This window comes from Oncorhynchus keta, chromosome 23 (genome assembly GCF_023373465.1).
Source record: "Oncorhynchus keta strain PuntledgeMale-10-30-2019 chromosome 23, Oket_V2, whole genome shotgun sequence".
Taxonomy (NCBI): Eukaryota; Metazoa; Chordata; class Actinopteri; order Salmoniformes; family Salmonidae; genus Oncorhynchus; species Oncorhynchus keta.
Window position 1 is genome coordinate 10,505,217 of NC_068443.1, and position 19,318 is coordinate 10,524,534.

Here is a 19,318-nt window from a genome sequence, read left to right on the forward strand (position 1 = left end):
TGATCTACTGGACTGTACGCACATTTCTGAGAAAGCTGTCCAATAAAATCCCCTTTTCATCCCGTGTCTCGGCATGCCCCTCTCCTTGACTTTTCCTAAAGGGGTGTTTTTAACACCACAGTCTGTCCTCCTGTGTAGGAGGGTGAACAACAATTCCTTCCTGAGAGAACAGACCTGGAAGCCTAATGAGTAGGTTCAACGTCATGGTGCATTTTAAAGTATTTGAAGTTTATTTGTTTAGTTTTGTCTTGAAAACTGGTTCTTATCATATGCTCTGTTTGTTCTATGGAGACAGAAGCCAGAGTGTGGTAGCCTGTAGAGGGCTCCCGATTGGCGCAGCGGTTTAAGGCACTGCATCTCAGTACTAGAGGCGTCACTACAGACCCTGGTTCGATCTTGGGCTGTATCACAACCGGCCGTGGGGCGGCACGCAATTGGCCCAGCGTTGTCCGGGTTAGGGTTTGGCCAGTGTAGGCCGTCATTGTAAATAAGAATGTGTTCTTAACTGACTTGGCTAGTTAGATAAAGGTTCAATTGAAAAAAGTTAAAGGCTGTTTACTATGCCTGCATCTACTTTGTCCTATCCTCCGTATTCACCTAAAATAATTGTCAGATGGCATCCATCGTTATCATCCACCCCCCCAGCAGCTCCTGTCTGTTCTATGACACCAGGATCAAACACTAGCCTGTATATTGATAGTAGTGTCAGTACCTCAGAGGTTTGTCAATGGGCAACATGAATGCAACCAATAAACCGGCTTCGCTGAATGAAACAATTAAACCAACACATTTGTTTTTTCTGGTTATGTTGCTGCCCACTACAGTACACAGCCAGTCTCTGAGGCTATGTTGCTGCCCACTACAGTACACAGCCAGTCTCTGAGGTTATGTTGCTGCCCACTATAGTACACAGCCAGTCTCTGAGGTTATGTTGCTGCCCACTACAGTACACAGCCAGTCTCTGAGGCTATGTTGCTGCCCACTACAGTACACAGCCAGTCTCTGAGGTTATGTTGCTGCCCACTACAGTACACAGCCAGTCTCTGAGGTTATGTTGCTGCCCACTATAGTACACAGCCAGTCTCTGAGGCTATGTTGCTGCCCACTACAGTACACAGCCAGTCTCTGAGGTTATGTTGCTGCCCACTACAGTACACAGCCAGTCTCTGAGGCTATGTTGCTGCCCACTACAGTACACAGCCAGTCTCTGAGGCTATGTTGCTGCCCACTACAGTACACAGCCAGTCTCTGAGGTTATGTTGCTGCCCACTATAGTACACAGCCAGTCTCTGAGGTTATGTTGCTGCCCACTATAGTACACAGCCAGTCTCTGAGGTTATGTTGCTGCCCACTATAGTACACAGCCAGTCTCTGAGGCTATGTTGCTGCCCACTACAGTACACAGCCAGTCTCTGAGGTTATGTTGCTGCCCACTATAGTACACAGCCAGTCTCTGAGGTTATGTTGCTGCCCACTATAGTACACAGCCAGTCTCTGAGGTTATGTTGCTGCCCACTATAGTACACAGCCAGTCTCTGAGGTTATGTTGCTGCCCACTACAGTACACAGCCAGTCTCTGAGGTTATGTTGCTGCCCACTATAGTACACAGCCAGTCTCTGAGGTTATGTTGCTGCCCACTACAGTACACAGCCAGTCTCTGAGGTTATGTTGCTGCCCACTACAGTACACAGCCAGTCTCTGAGGTTATGTTGCTGCCCACTACAGTACACAGCCAGTCTCTGAGGTTATGTTGCTGCCCACTACAGTACACAGCCAGTCTCTGAGGTTATGTTGCTGCCCACTATAGTACACAGCCAGTCTCTGAGGTTATGTTGCTGCCCACTACAGTACACAGCCAGTCTCTGAGGTTATGTTGCTGCCCACTACAGTACACAGCCAGTCTCTGAGGTTATGTTGCTGCCCACTATAGTACACAGCCAGTCTCTGAGGTTATGTTGCTGCCCACTACAGTACACAGCCAGTCTCTGAGGTTATGTTGCTGCCCACTACAGTACACAGCCAGTCTCTGAGGTTATGTTGCTGCCCACTATAGTACACAGCCAGTCTCTGAGGTTATGTTGCTGCCCACTACAGTACACAGCCAGTCTCTGAGGTTATGTTGCTGCCCACTACAGTACACAGCCAGTCTCTGAGGTTATGTTGCTGCCCACTACAGTACACAGCCAGTCTCTGAGGTTATGTTGCTGCCCACTACAGTACACAGCCAGTCTCTGAGGTTATGTTGCTGCCCACTACAGTACACAGCCAGTCTCTGAGGTTATGTTGCTGCCCACTACAGTACACAGCCAGTCTCTGAGGTTATGTTGCTGCCCACTATAGTACACAGCCAGTCTCTGAGGTTATGTTGCTGCCCACTGCCAGCCACTACAGGTTATGTTGCTGCCCACAGCCAGTCTCTGAGGTTATGTTGCTGCCCACTCAGTACACAGCCAGTCTCTGAGGTTATGTTGCTGCCCACTACAGTACACAGCCAGTCTCTGAGGTTATGTTGCTGCCCACTACAGTACACAGCCAGTCTCTGAGGTTATGTTGCTGCCCACTACAGTACACAGCCAGTCTCTGAGGTTATGTTGCTGCCCACTACAGTACACAGCCAGTCTCTGAGGTTATGTTGCTGCCCACTACAGTACACAGTCTCTGAGGTTATGTTGCTGTACATGTTGCTACACAGCCAGTCTCTGAGGTTATGTTGCTGCCCACTATAGTACACAGCCAGTCTCTGAGGTTATGTTGCTGCCCACTACAGTACACAGCCAGTCTCTGAGGTTATGTTGCTGCCCACTACAGTACACAGCCAGTCTCTGAGGTTATGTTGCTGCCCACTACAGTACACAGCCAGTCTCTGAGGTTATGTTGCTGCCCACTACAGTACACAGCCAGTCTCTGAGGTTATGTTGCTGCCCACTACAGTACACAGCCAGTCTCTGAGGTTATGTTGCTGCCCACTATAGTACACAGCCAGTCTCTGAGGTTATGTTGCTGCCCACTACAGTACACAGCCAGTCTCTGAGGTTATGTTGCTGCCCACTACAGTACACAGCCAGTCTCTGAGGTTATGTTGCTGCCCACTACAGTACACAGCCAGTCTCTGAGGCTCTATAGCCACCCTCCCTTAATTATGGGTAAACACCTCTTCTAAGCCCAACAGACCTTGACGGATTGAGAGATCATTTAATTTCATTGTTACGAGATAAGCCCTAGCATTGTATGAAGTATTTTTGTTAATTCAGCTGCTCCTCAATTGGAGCAGGTGTGCAGGATTGACATGAAGATGGGGCTTCTGATCTTAATGTTTACCAGCTTAGCAATTATATGTGATGTATCATATATTGTCATTAAGACAAATGATTATACTGGTCATGGTCATGAATATGACTTATCATCTGATTTAGTTGCTTCCCACTGGGCACAGATGTCAATTCAAACAACGTTGATTCAACCAACGTTGATTCAACCAACGTTGATTCAACCAACGTTGCCCAGTGGGTTGTTATTGTTCATATCGTTGTTTAGTGATTCTGTTGATGCTGAGTCTGGCTAACATCCATGGCCCCCTGTTTAATATTTTCTCCTCTACACTCCTCTCTCTCTCTCTCTCTCTCTCTCTCTCTCTCTCTCTCTCTCTCTCTCTCTCTCTCTCTCTCTCTCTCTCTCTCTCTCTCTCTCTCTCTCTCTTCTCTCTCTCTCTCTCTCTCTCTCTCTCTCTCTCTCTCTCTCTCTCTCTCTCTCTCTCTCTCTCTCTCTCTCTCTCTCTCTCATCAAAATCTCTCTCTCTCTCTCTCTCTCTTCTCTCTCTTTCTTTTCTTTCTCTCAACACAGCTTCACAAACACTGAACCAGCTGTTTGTTTAGAGGAAATCAGTTTCCCCTGAGCCAGTAGGATGATTCTGATGAGGGTTTCTTTTTATGACACTCGGCATTCATGTCAAGTCAGAGGGAACTCATGTACTCTTGAAAAGAGTTGACCTACTTCTCTCGAAAACATAGTCATGTTAAACATCAAAATAGTAAAACATGATTTGTTGAACTGTCTGTTTACACTGCATCTATTCTGTTGTTTTTATTGTATTAGCAAAAACAGCCTGTTGGTTTAGTGATGTCTTTGTTTTTACATGGATCACTGGGGCCTTTTGATTGACTCAGGCTGTGCAGTAACATCAGGCAGGTGCTGAGAGAGAGAGAGAGAGAGAGAGAGAATGGAAGAGAGAGAGAGGGGAGAGAGAGAGGAATGGAAGGAGAGCGAGAGAGAGGGGGGGTGGAAAGAGAGAGAGCAATCGAGAGAGTGATAAAGGGATGGAGAGAGACTGAGAGAAAGAGGGATAGAGTGAGAAAAATGTATTGTGTCAGAGTAGCAACATGTCTGCAACCTGGTTGGAGCGACACGTTGTTGTTGCTTCTGCCAAGGAGAGAAAAAAACACTTCCTTCAAGTACATGTTTGCCCAGAGACAGGGAGTAGAGAATCATCCAACTGCTGCTCTATAAAGAACAAAGAGATCCTGTTTCTCTTTTATAGTGTTGTAATGGGCCAGGGTGTGTGTCTGTGTGTGTGTTGTGTGTGTTGTATTTGAAAGCCCTGTAATTTCTTCTTCTTTTTTTTAAAGTCAGGTTGCGTGTGTGTTTTTGTTTGCTCAATGTCAAAGTAGATTTTGATCAGCAGGATTACCCATAAAGCCTAGCTCAAATGTTTTACTTAGATTAGACAGTGTCAGCTGTGCCTTACCAAATGTGACCTTGACATTTGAGCCCAAACACATAACCCATGCACAGTTTGGATGTTGTTCAAGATCAACTTATTCTATTTATGAAGACATGTTTTTATTAGATCAATTTGGATTGAATTGGCACCAAGGACTGAATTTAGGAATGATTCTGGCTCTCAGGCAATACAGTTTTCAGATGCTTAAAAACAGCCAAAAAAAACAATGCCAACAAAATGACAAAGTTGTAACACAGGTGTAGGAGAGGTGGTTCGGTGAACTGTACTCTCATATGATGAGTCACCTTGCCTGAGACCTTTGTGCTACCTCCCAGTGTTAATATCTAGGCTTTAGCTGAGTAGGCTAACACCAACCAGAGTCACAGAGTCTAGGCTAACGGACTCCGGGCTAACGGACTCCGGGCTAACGGACTCCGGGCTAGCGGACTCCGGGCTAGCAGACTCTGGGCTAACACCAACCAGAGTCACACAGACTCCAGGCTAACAGGCTAGCAGACTCCAGGCTAACACCAGCCAGAGTCACACAGACAACAGGCTAGCAGACTCCAGGCTAACACCAGCCAGAGTCACACAGACTCCAGGCTAAAAGACTACAGGCTAACACGACCAGAGTCATACAGACTCCAGGCTAACAGTGTTGTGTGTGTCTGCGTTTGTGTGTTTCAGGGGGTCGTATCAATGGCAGAGACGTGTGGATGTACAACTCCCAGCTCAACCTGTGGATCAGAGTGGCTTCACTCAACAAGGGACGCTGGAGACACAAGATGGGCGTCCTACTGGGGAAGGTAAGCAGATTACCTAACCCCCCTTTATTTACTCATCTTCCTGTTTGTGTTCATTGTCCCCACATTGAAATCTGGGAGGGGACTGTGGATCTGTCTCCGTCTGTTAGTATGTTCGTACGTTCGTCACACGCCATATCTCAGACAGCACTGGCCCCATTTTGACAAAACTTGCGTGAATGATGCATCTTGCCATAGAGATCCGGCATTTACAAAATTACACCGATTGGCCAGATGGTGATGCCATAACAAGCGATTGAAAATGCATACTTTGAAGGATCACAACCCTCACTGTTTGACCTAAAGTCATGACATTCGGTACATAGGTCACTCTCCTCACAAGAAACAAATTTGCATCAGGGGACCTATAAGATCAGGGGACCTCTACTCCTCTGGCACCGAAGGACCGATCATTACAAAACTTGATATGTGACATCTATGGACAACGGACCCTCAACGCAATATTTTCCAGACTAGTACCTAAAACAACATGGCCACTATTGATCAATGAACATTTATGTGGGCGTTGTCTGGCACATAAATGCATATAAATCAGTCAAGGATATTTGTATTGTAACACAATTTGGTACACATGTTGCAAACACTGTCAAGACTCAACAGCAAGAACATTCATATCGACCACACGGGGTCGCTACAATGGAAACATGTTTTGTTGCTGTCATTATAGTCTAGTTTGAATTGTTGTCTCTAATTGGCCCAAGGGCTGCATCATTCTCGGGGGACTGTTGCCTTGTTTTTTGTTATTGTTATTCACTATGTATTCCTTATATATCCATTATCGTTCTCAATGCTGGGCAAAGTACATATATATGATCTTAATTTGATCACTCTTTTGTTGCTGAGAATTTCCTTAAGGACCCCCTAAGGTGTTGCAAAAGCAGCTACTCTTCCTGGGGTCCAAAAATAGAAAAGAGGCCCTAGAGAGCTGCCCTGCGGTACACCACACCCTATATGTTTGGCATTAGAGAAGCTTGAAAAGCCATAAAACATATGTTTCTCAACAATTGGTTATGGTTAATAATATCAAACACTGCACTGAAATCGAACAGTACAGCTCCCACAATCTTCTTATTGTCAATTTCTTTCAACCAATCATCAGTCATTTATGTCAGTGCTGTATATGTTGAGTGCCCTTCTCTATCAGCATGCTGAAAGTCTGTTGTTAATTTGTTTACCGAGAAATAGCATTGTATTTGGTCTAACACCATTTTTTACTAAGAGCTGGTAGCAAGCTCTTGTTAATTTAATGCTGCTCTTTAATTATTTGTTACTTTAATTTTTATTTGATTTTTTACTTATCAATTGTTTTCTTAACACTTTTCTTAAAACTGCATTGTTGGTTAAGGGCTTGTAAAGTAAACATTTCGCTGTCAGGAATACCTGTTGTATTCGGCACATGTGACAAATATAATTGGATTTGATTTGAAGCTGACATGTCTGCTGTTAGAACCAGTAAAAGCTGCTTCACCACTCCTGGGTAGTGGAATGACTTTGGCTTCCCTCCAGATGAGCCTCATGATTTACATAAATGAACTGAATACACACAATAACACATAGCAGTATTAACAGTTAATGTATTAACAGTTAACATATTAACCGTCTTGTACTTTTAATGTAGCCTAATTTTGCCCAGCTAATAGCCTAACCACCAGTCATGCAACATTATCGATTTAACATCCTGTTGCTGCAGGATTATTTTGCTGCGACACTCCTTGTCAAATTAAGATCCGACATCTGTAAGCAGGTGATCTCCCTGTACCTCTCAATGGGATAATTTAGTCCTATTTGAAAACTTGAAGGATGCATCCTTACTTTATCCCCTTCCTTGAATCATTTATTTGACATCATTGAGAAATTGTAGCAATATTGAACATTTGGACATACAGTTGAAGTCGGAAGTTTACAGTGGTGGTGAAAAGTTTTGAGAATGACACAAATATAGATTTTCGCAAAGTCTGCTGCCTCAGTTTAAATGATGGCAATTTGCATATACTCCATAATGTTATGAAGAGTGATCAGATGAATTGCAAAGTCCCTCTTTGCCATGCAAATGATCTGAATCACCAAACAAAAAATCCACTGCTCTCATGTCCTGACCTTAGTTCCTTTTTTATGTTTCTGTTTTAGTTTGCTCAGGGTGTGAGTTGGGGTGGGCATTCTATGTTTGTAGTCTAGGTTTTGTATTTCTATGTGTTTGGCCTGGTATGGTTCCCAATCAGAGGCAGCTGGCAATCGTTGTCTCTGATTGAGAACCATACTTAGGCAGCCTGTTTTCCCACTATGGGTGTGGGTAGTTGTTTTCTGTGTTTGTGTTTCTGCACCAGACAGAACTGTTTAGTTTGTTCTGCTTTGTTGTTTTTTTGTTCTAGTGTTCAGTTTCTTTATTAAATTTACCGTGAACAAGTACCACGCTGCACCTTGGTCCTCTTCACCTTCTTTCACCTATGACAACCGTTACAACTGCATTTCAGCCCTGCCACAAAAGGACCAGCTGAAATAATGTCAGTGATTATCTCGTTAACACAGGTGTGAGTGTTGACGAGGACATCTGGAGATCACTCTGCCATGCTGATTGAGTTTGAATAACAGACTGGAAGCTTCAAAAGGAGGGTGGTGCTTGGAATCATTGTTCTTCCTCTGTCAACCATGGTTACCTGCAAGGAAACACGTGCCGTCATCATCTCTTTGCACAAAAAGGGCTTCACAGGCAAGGATGTTGCTGCCAGTAAGATTGCACCTAAATCAACCATTTGTCGGGTTTCAAGAAGTTCAAGGATAGCGGTTCAATTGTTGTCAAGAAGGCTTCAGGGAGCCCAAGAAAGTCCAGCAAGCGACAGGACCATCTCCTAAAGTTGATTCAGCTGCGGGATCGGGGCACCACCAGTACAGAGCTTGCTCAGGAATGGCAGCAGGCAGGTGTGAGTACATCTGCACGCACAGTGAGGTGAAGACTTTTGGAGGATGGCCTGGTGTCAAGAAGGGCAGCAAAGAAGCCACTTCTCTCCAGGAAAAACATCAGGGACAGACTGATATTCTGCAAAAGGTACAGGGATTGGACTGCTGAGGCCTGGGGTAAAGTCATTTTCTCTGATAAACCCCCTTTCCAATTGTTTGGGGCATCCGTAAAAAAGCTTGTCCGGAGAAGACAAGGTGAGCACTACCATCAGTCCTGTGTCATGCCAACAGTAAAGCATCCTGAGACCATTCATGTGTGGTGTTGCTTCTCAGCCAAGGGAGTGGGCTCACTCACAATTTTGCCTAAGAACACAGCCATGAATAAAGACTGGTACCAACACATCCTCTGAGAGCAACTTCTCCCAACCATCCAGGAACAGTTTGGTGACGAACAATGCCTTTTCCAGCATGATGGAGCACCTTGCCATAAGGCAAAAGTGATAACTAAATGGAAACTCCTCAGACCTTAATTCCATTGAGAACTTGTGATCAATCCTCAAGAGGCGGGTGGACAAACAAAACCCCACAAATTCTGACCAACTCCAAGCATTGATTATGCAAGAATGGGCTTCCATCAGTCAGGATGTGGCCCAGAAGTTAATTGACAGCATGCCAGGGTGGATTGCAGAGATCTTGAAAAAGAAGGGTCAACACTGCAAATATTGACTCATTGACAATTACAAGAAGTTGATGCAAAAAAAGCCTTTGACACTTATGAAATGCTTGTAATTATACTTTAGTATTCCATAGTAAAATCTGACAAAAAATATCTATAGACACTGAAGCAGCAGACTTGGTGAAAATGTATATCTCAAAACCTTTGGCCACAACTGTACATATACATTAGCCAAATACATTGAAACTCAGTTTTTCACAATTCCTGACATTTAATCCTATTAAAAATTCCCTGTCTTATGTCATTTAGGATCACCACTTTATTTTAAGAATGTGACATGTCAGAATAATAGTAGAAAGAATGATTTATTTCAGCTTTTATTTTGTCACATTCTCAGTGGATCAGAAATTTACATACACTCAATTAGTGTTTGGTAGCATTGCCTTTAAATTGTTTAACTTGGGTCAAACGTTTCAGGTAGCCTTCCACAAGCTTCACACAATAAGTTGGGTGAATTTTGGCCCATTCCTCCTGACATAGCTGGTGTAACTGAGTCAGGTTTGTTGGCCTCCTTGATCGCGCACGCTTTTTCAGTTCTGCCCACAGATTTTAAATAGGATTGAGGTCAGAGCTTTGTGATGGCCACTTCAATACCTTTACTTTGTTGTCCTTAAGCCATTTTGCTACAACTTTGAAAGTACGCTTGGGGTCATTGTCCATTTGGAAGACCCATTTGCGACCAAGCTTTAACTTCCTGACTGATGTCTTGAGATGTTGCTTCAATATATCCACATCATTTCCATCCTCATGATGCCATATATTTTATGAATTTCACCAGTCCCTCCTGCAGCAAAGTACCCCCACAACATGATGCTGCCACCCGCGTGCTTCACGGTTAGGATGGTGTTCTTTAGCTTTGCAATCCTTCCCCTTTTTCCTCCAAACATTATGATGGTCATTATGGCCAAACAATTATATTGTTGTTTCATCAGACCAGAGGACATTTCTCCAACAAGTACAATCTTTGTTCCCATGTGCAGTTGCAAACTGTAGTCTGTTCTTTTTATGGCAGTTTTGGAGCAGTGGCTTCTTCCTTGCTGAGCGGCCTTTCAGGTTATGTCGATATAGGACTTGTTTTCCTGTGGATATAGATACTTTTGTACCTGTTTCCTCCAGCATCTTAACAAGGTCCTTTGCTGTTGTTCTGGGATTGATTTACACTTTTCGGACCAAAGTTTGTTCATCTATTGGAGACAGAACGCATCTCCTTCCTGAGCGGTATGATGGCTGCGTGGTCCCATGGTGTTTATACTTGCGTACTATTGTTTGTACAGATGAACGTGGCACCTTTAGGCGTTTGGAAATTGCTCCCAAGGATGAACTAGACTCGTGGAGGTCTTGGCTGATTTCTTTTGATTTTCCCATGATGTCAAGCAAAGAGGCACTGAGTTTGTAGGTAGGCCTTGAAATAAATCCACAGGTACACCTCCAATTAACTCAAATTATGTCAATTAGCCTATCAGAAGCTTCTAAAGCCATGACATAATTTTCTGGTATTTTCCAAGCTGTTTAAAGGCACAGTCAACTTAGTGTATGTAAACTTCTGACCCACTAGAGTTGTGATACAGTGAATGATAAGTGAAATAATCTGTCTGTAAACAATTGTTGAGAAACTACTTGTGTCATGGACAAAGAAGATGTCCTAACACACTTGCCAAAACTATAGTTTGTTAACAAGAAATTTGTGGAGTGGTTGAAAAACAAGTTTTAATGACTCCAACCTAAGTGTATGTAAACTTCCGACTTCAACTGTGGCATTTGGACATAGAGTAAGTGCTACTGTGTGTGTTAATGAATTGGTACACTAGCAATGCCAGAGGTTTTCCTCAACTACTAAGCCAAACTGCTTGATGCTACTGTATGGTACAGTAGGTATGGTAGCTGGCAGCAGTTAATTATCAGTTAGGGAAGGTGTCTGGCATCGGGTGTATCCATGCAAACAGTCAATTAGAGTGTCTGCCAAGAAGATAGAACAAAGCGTTACAGGAAGCAAACATTACCTGGAAAATCTACTTTTGTGACAGAGCTGTAACTGTATTTTCGCTCGGCTGATGAAACAGTGCAACATAGTTTCAGAAGAATCGACATGTTCCGCAATCCTGCTAGATTCTTTGGAAATTAACACGTTTTGATTGTTAGAGGAAATTCCCACATTATGCTTACCTGGCCGAGTTTGAGTATCAGTCTCTTTGGCACATGACATGGAGTACAGGGAGTGGATTATCAAAAGAGACTGGCACTCAGGCTATACCTTGAGGAAGCTTGGCCTGACTATAACTTGAGGAATCACACAACTCTGTTCCACACCATAACACATGATGACTGAGATAGCATTGAAATGAATGGGGTTGAAACTGAACTCAAATCCAATCAAATTATATTGGTCGCATACACCTGGTTGGCAGATGTTAATGGTCACATACACCTGGTTAGCAGATGTTAATGGTCACATACACCTGGTTAGCAGATGTTAATGGTCACATACACCTGGTTAGCAGATGTTAATGGTCACATACACCTGGTTAGCAGATGTTAATGGTCACATACACCTGGTGAGCAGATGTTAATGGTCACATACACCTGGTTAGCAGATGTTAATGGTCACATACACCTGGTTAACAGATGTTAATGGTCACATACACCTGGTGAGCAGATGTTAATGGTCACATACATACACCTGGTTAGCAGATGTTAATGGTCACATACACCTGGTTAGCAGAGATGTTACATGGTCACATACACACCTGGTTGGATGTTAATGGTCACATACACATGGTTAACAGATGTTAATGGTCACATACACCTGGTTAGCAGATGTTAATGGTCACATACACATGGTGAGCAGATGTTAATGGTCACATACACCTGGTTAGCAGATGTTAATGGTCACATACACATGGTTAACAGATGTTAATGGTCACATACACCTGGTGAGCAGATGTTAATGGTCACATACACATGGTTAGCAGGTGTTAATGGTCACATACACATGGTTAGCAGATGTTAATGGTCACATACACATGGTTAACAGATGTTAATGGTCACATACACATGGTTAGCAGGTGTTAATGGTCACATACACATGGTTAGCAGGTGTTAATGGTCACATACACCTGGTGAGCAGATGTTAATGCGAGTGTAGCGAAATACTTATGCTTCTAGTTCCTACAGTGCAGTAATATCTAACAAGTAATTGAACAAATTCACAACGACTACCTTATACACACAAATGTATAGGGATGAATAAGAATATATACATATAAATATATAGATGTGTGATGGCTGTGCGACATAGGCAAGATGCAGTAGATGGTATAGAATACAGTATATACATGGAGGAATGTAGGATATGGAGACATTATTAAAGTGGCATTATTTAAAGTGACTGGTGACACCTTTATTAAATAAATTTCTTAAATTGATTAATGTGGCCAGAGATTTGAGTCTGTATGTTGGCAGCAGCCACTCTGTTAGTGATGGCTATTTAACAGTCTGATGGCCTTGAGATAGAAGCTGTTTTTCAGTCTCTTTAATGCACCTGTACTGACCTCGCCTTCTGGATGATAGCAGAGTGAACAGGCAGTGGCTCGGGTGGTTGTTGTCCTTGATGATCTTTATGGCCTTCCTGTGACATTGGGTGCTGTAGGTGTCCTGGAGGACAGGTAGTTTGCCCCCGGTGATGTGTTGTGCAGACCGTGCTACCCTCTGGAAAGCCTTGCGGTTGTGGCCGGAGCAGCTGCCATACCAGGCGGTGATATAGCCCGGCAGGATGCTCTCGATTTTGCATCTGTAAAAGTTTGAGTGCTTTAGGTGACAAGCCAAATTTCTTCAGCCTCCTGAGGTTGAAGAGGCACTGTTGCGCCTTCTTCACCACACTGTCTGTGTGGGTGGACAATTTCAGTTTGTCTGTGATGTGTACGCCGAGGAAATAAAACTTTCCACCTGGGGGGAATCTCCCTCTGCTGTTTCCTGAATTCAACAATCATCTCCTTTGTTTTGTTTTTGAGTGTGAGGTTATTTTCCTGACACCACACTCCGAGGGCCCTCACCTCCTCCCTGTAGGCCGTTTCGTCGTTGTTGGTAATCAAGCCTACCACTGTAGTGTCGTCTGCAAACTTGATGATTGAGTTGTAGGCGCAGTCATGGGTGAACAGGGAGTACAGGAGAGGGCTGAGAACGCACCCTTGTGGGGCCCCAGTGTTGAGGATCAGCAGGGTGGAGTTTCCTACCCTCGCCACCTGGGGGCGGCCCGTCAGAAAGTCAAAGACCCAGTTGCACAGGGCAGGGTCGAGACCCAGGGTCTCGAGCTTAATGAAGAGTTTTGAGGGTACTATGGTGTTAAATGCTGAGCTGTAGACAATGAACAGCAATCGTACATAGGTATTCCTTAATAGGTGTTCCCTCCCCCCATCCTCTTAATAGGTGTTCCCTCCCCCCATCCTCTTAATAGGTGTTCCCTCCCCCATCCTCTTAATAGGTGTTCCCTCCCCCATCCTCTTAATAGGTGTTCCCCCATCCTCTTAATAGGTGTTCCCCCATCCTCTTAATAGGTGTTCCCCCCCATCCTCTTAATAGGTGTTCCCTCCCCCATCCTCTTAATAGGTGTTCCCTCCCCCATCCTCTTAATAGGTGTTCCCCCCCATCCTCTTATTAGGTGTTCCCCCCATCCTCTTAATAGGTGTTCCCTCCCCATCCTCTTAATAGGTGTTTCCCCCATCCTCTTAATAGGTGTTCCCTCCCCCATCCTCTTAATAGGTGTTCCCTCCCCCATCCTCTTAATAGGTGTTCCCTCCCCCATCCTCTTAATAGGTGTCCCCCCCATCCTCTTAATAGGTGTTCCCTCCCCCATCCTCTTAATAGGTGTTCCCTCCCCCATCCTCTTAATAGGTGTTCCCCCCATCCTCTTAATAGGTGTTCCCTCCCCCCCTCCTCTTAATAGGTGTTCCCTCCCCCATCCTCTTAATAGGTGTTCCCTCCCCCCATCCTCTTAATGGGTGTTCCCCCCCCATCCTCTTAATAGGTGTTCCCTCCCCCATCCTCTTAATAGGTGTTCCCTCCCCCATCCTCTTAATAGGTGTTCCCTCCCCCATCCTCTTAATTGGTGTCCCCCCCCATCCTCTTAATAGGTGTTCCCTCCCCCCATCCTCTTAATAGGTGTTCCCTCCCCCATCCTCTTAATAGGTGTTCCCTCCCCCATCCTCTTAATGGGTGTTCCCTCCCCCATCCTCTTAATAGGTGTTCCCTCCCCCCATCCTCTTAATAGGTGTTCCCTCCCCCATCCTCTTAATAGGTGTTCCCTCCCCCATCCTCTAAATAGGTGTTCCCTCCCCCCATCCTCTTAATAGGTGTCCCCTCCCCCATCCTCTTAATAGGTGTCTCCCCCATCCTCTTAATAGGTGTTCCCCCATCCTCTTAATGGATGTTCCCCCCATCCTCTTAATAGGTGTTCCCCCCCATCCTCTTAATAGGTGTTCCCTCCCCCATCCTCTTAATAGGTGTTCCCTCCCCCATCCTCTTAATAGGTGTTCCCTCCCCCCTCCTCTTAATAGGTGTTCCCTCCCCCATCCTCTTAATAGGTGTTCCCTCCCCCATCCTCTTAATAGGTGTTCCCTCCCCCCATCCTCTTAATAGGTGTTCCCCCCCCCATCCTCTTAATAGGTGTTCCCCCCCCCATCCTCTTAATAGGTGTTCCCCCCATCCTCTTAATAGGTGTTCCCTCCCCATCCTCTTAATAGGTGTTCCCCCCCATCCTCTTAATAGGTGTTCCCTCCCCCATCCTCGAAATAGGTGTTCCCTCCCCCATCCTCTTAATAGGTGTTCCCTCCCCCATCCTCTAAATAGGTGTTCCCTCCCCCATCCTCTTAATAGGTGTTCCCTCCCCCATCCTCTTAATAGGTGTTCCCTCCCCCATCCTCTTAATAGGTGTTCCCTCCCCCATTCTCTTAATAGGTGTTCCCTCCCCCATCCTCTTAATAGGTGTTCCCTCCCCCATTCTCTTAATAGGTGTTCCCTCCCCCATCCTCTTAATAGGTGTTCCCTCCCCATCCTCTTAATAGGTGTTCCCTCCCCCATCCTCTTAATAGGTGTTCCCCCATCCTCTTAATAGGTGTTCCCTCCCCATCCTCTTAATAGGTGTTCCCTCCCCCATCCTCTAAATAGGTGTTCCCTCCCCCATCCTCTTAATAGGTGTTCCCTCCCCCATCCTCTTAATGGGTGTTCCCTCCCCCATCCTCTTAATAGGTGTTCCCTCCCCCATCCTCTTAATAGGTGTTCCCTCCCCCATCCTCTTAATAGGTGTTCCCTCCCCCATCCTCTTAATAGGTGTTCCCTCCCCCATCCTCTTAATAGGTGTTCCCCCATCCTCTTAATAGGTGTTCCCTCCCCCATCCTCTTAATAGGTGTTCCCTCCCCCATCCTCTTAATAGGTGTTCCCTCCCCCATCCTCTTAATAGGTGTTCCCTCCCCCATCCTCTTAATAGGTGTTCCCTCCCCCATCCTCTTAATAGGTGTTCCCTCCCCCATCCTCTTAATAGGTGTTCCCTCCCCCATCCTCTTAATAGGTGTTCCCTCCCCCATCCTCTTAATAGGTGTTCCCTCCCCATCCTCTTAATAGGTGTTCCCTCCCCCATCCTCTTAATAGGTGTTCCCCCCCCCATCCTCTTAATAGGTGTTCCCCCCCATCCTCTTAATAGGTGTTCCCTCCCCCATCCTCTTAATAGGTGTTCCCTCCCCCATCCTCTTAATAGGTGTTCCCTCCCCCCATCCTCTTAATAGGTGTTCCCCCATCCTCTTAATAGGTGTTCCCCCCCATCCTCTTAATAGGTGTTCCCTCCCCCATCCTCTTAATAGGTGTTCCCCCCTCCTCTTAATAGGTGTTCCCTCCCCCATCCTCTTAATAGGTGTTCTCCCCCATCCTCTTAATAGGTGTTCCCTCCCCCATCCTCTTAATAGGTGTTCCCTCCCCATCCTCTTAATAGGTGTTCCCTCCCCCCATTCTCTTAATAGGTGTTCCCTCCCCCATCCTCTTAATAGGTGTTCCCTCCCCCATCCTCTTAATAGGTGTTCCCTCCCCCATCCTCTTAATAGGTGTTCCCTCCCCCCATCCTCTTAATAGGTGTTCCCTCCCCCATCCTCTTAATAGGTGTTCCCTCCCCCATCCTCTTAATAGGTGTTCCCTCCCCCATCCTCTTAATAGGTGTTCCCTCCCCATCCTCTTAATAGGTGTTCCCTCCCCCATCCTCTTAATAGGTGTTCCCCCCCATCCTCTTAATAGGTGTTCCCTCCCCCATCCTCTTAATAGGTGTTCCCTCCCCCATCCTCTTAATAGGTGTTCCCTCCCCCATCCTCTTAATGGGTGTTCCCTCCCCCATCCTCTTAATGGGTGTTCCCTCCCCCATTCTCTTAATAGGTGTTCCCTCCCCCATCCTCTTAATAGGTGTTCCCTCCCCCATCCTCTTAATAGGTGTTCCCTCCCCCATCCTCTTAATGGGTGTTCCCTCCCCCATCCTCTTAATAGGTGTTCCCTCCCCATCCTCTTAATAGGTGTTCCCTCCCCCATTCTCTTAATAGGTGTTCCCTCCCCCATCCTCTTAATAGGTGTTCCCTCCCCCATCCTCTTAATAGGTGTCCCCCCCCATCCTCTTAATAGGTGTTCCCTCCCCCATCCTCTTAATAGGTGTTCCCTCCCCCATCCTCTTAATAGGTGTTCCCTCCCCCCCATTCTCTTAATAGGTGTTCCCTCCCCCATCCTCTTAATAGGTGTTCCCTCCCCCATCCTCTTAATAGGTGTTCCCTCCCCATCCTCTTAATAGGTGTTCCCCCATCCTCTTAATAGGTGTTCCCTCCCCATCCTCTTAATAGGTGTTCCCTCCCCATCCTCTTAATAGGTGTTCCCTCCCCCATCCTCTTAATAGGTGTTCCCTCCCCCATCCTCTTAATAGGTGTTCCTCCCCATCCTCTTAATAGGTGTTCCCTCCCCCATCCTCTTAATAGGTGTTCCCCCATCCTCTTAATAGGTGTTCCCTCCCCCATCCTCTAAATAGGTGTTCCCTCCCCCATCCTCTTAATAGGTGTTCCCTCCCCCATTCTCTTAATGGGTGTTCCCCCCCATCCTCTTAATAGGTGTTCCCTCCCCCATCCTCTTAATAGGTGTTCCCTCCCCCATCCTCTTAATAGGTGTTCCCCCCCCATCCTCTTAATAGGTGTTCCCTCCCCATCCTCTTAATAGGTGTTCCCTCCCCCATCCTCTTAATGGGTGTTCCCCTCCCCCATCCTCTTAATAGGTGTTTCCCTCCCCTCATCCTCTTAATAGGTGTTCCCTCCCCCATTCTCTTAATAGGTGTTCCCTCCCCATCCTCTTAATAGGTGTTCCCTCCCCCATCCTCTTAATAGGTGTTCCCCCATCCTCTTAATAGGTGTTCCTCCCCCATCCTCTTAATAGGTGTTCCCCCATCCTCTTAATAGGTGTTCCCTCCCCCATCCTCTTAATAGGTGTTCCCTCCCCCATCCTCTTAATAGGTGTTCCCTCCCCCATCCTCTTAATAGGTGTTCCCCCCCCATCCTCTTAATAGGTGTTCCCTCCCCCCCATCCTCTTAATAGGTGTTCCCTCCCCCATCCTCTTAATAGGTGTTCCCTCCCCCATCCTCTTAATAGGTGTTCCCTCCCCATCCTCTTAATAGGTGTTCCCTCCCCATCCTCTTAATGGGTGTTCCCTCCCCCATCCTCTTAATAGGTGTTCCCTCCCCCATCCTCTTAATAGGTGTTCCCTCCCCCATCCTCTTAATAGGTGTTCCCTCCCCCCATCCTCTTAATAGGTGTTCCCTCCCCCATCCTCTTAATAGGTGTTCCCTCCCCCATCCTCTTAATAGGTGTTCCCTCCCCCATCCTCTTAATAGGTGTTCCCTCCCCATCCTCTTAATAGGTGTTCCCTCCCCCATCCTCTTAATAGGTGTTCCCTCCCCCCATCCTCTTAATAGGTGTTCCCTCCCCCATCCTCTTAATAGGTGTTCCCTCCCCCATCCTCTTAATAGGTGTTCCCTCCCCCATCCTCTTAATAGGTGTTCCCCCATCCTCTTAATGGGTGTTCCCTCCCCATCCTCTTAATAGGTGTTCCCCCCCATCCTCTTAATGGGTGTTCCCTCCCCCATCCTCTTAATAGGTGTTCCCTCCCCCATCCTCTTAATAGGTGTCTCCCCCATCCTCTTAATAGGTGTTCCCCTCCCCCATCCTCTTAATAGGTGTTCCCTCCCCATCCTCTTAATAGGTGTTCCTCCCCCATCCTCTTAATAGGTGTTCCCCCCCCATCCTCTTAATAGGTGTTCCCTCCCCCATCCTCTTAATAGGTGTTCCCTCCCCATCCTCTTAATGGGTGTTCCCTCCCCCATCCTCTTAATAGGTGTTCCCTCCCCCATCCTCTTAATAGGTGTTCCCTCCCCATCCTCTTAATAGGTGTTCCCCCCCATCCTCTTAATAGGTGTTCCCCCCCCATCCTCTTAATAGGTGTTCCCTCCCCCATCCTCTTAATAGGTGTTCCCTCCCCCATCCTCTTAATAGGTGTTCCCTCCCCCATCCTCTTAATAGGTGTTCCCTCCCCCATCCTCTTAATAGGTGTTCCTCCCCATCCTCTTAATAGGTGTTCCCTCCCCCATCCTCTTAATAGGTGTTCCCTCCCCCATCCTCTTAATAGGTGTCTCCCCCATCCTCTTAATAGGTGTTCCCTCCCCCATCCTCTTAATAGGTGTTCCCTCCCCCATCCTCTTAATAGGTGTTCCCTCCCCCATTCTCTTAATAGGTGTTCCCTCCCCCATCCTCTTAATAGGTGTTCCCTCCCCCATCCTCTTAATAGGTGTTCCCTCCCCCATCCTCTTAATAGGTGTTCCCCCCCCCCATCCTCTTAATAGGTGTCTCCCCCATCCTCTTAATAGGTGTTCCCTCCCCCATTCTCTTAATAGGTGTTCCCTCCCATCCTCTAAATAGGTGTTCCCTCCCCCATCCTCTAAATAGGTGTTCCCTCCCCCATCCTCTTAATAGGTGTTCCCCCCCCCATCCTCTTAATAGGTGTTCCCTCCCCCATCCTCTTAATAGGTGTCCCCCCCATCCTCTTAATAGGTGTTCCCCCCCCCCATCCTCTTAATAGGTGTTCCCT

The 19,318-nt window shown here is 46.3% G+C and overlaps 1 protein-coding gene across 1 annotated transcript in view; it reads left to right on the forward strand.

The window, feature by feature from the left end:
* The window catches only part of klhl24a (kelch-like family member 24a), a 64,560-nt gene that overhangs the window by 19,110 nt on the left and 26,132 nt on the right, over positions 1-19,318 (forward strand). The window contains exon 5 of the mRNA XM_035799385.2: positions 5,406-5,524. Coding sequence (XP_035655278.2) covers positions 5,406-5,524 — 119 coding nt within the window. The remainder of the gene's footprint in view (positions 1-5,405; positions 5,525-19,318) is intronic.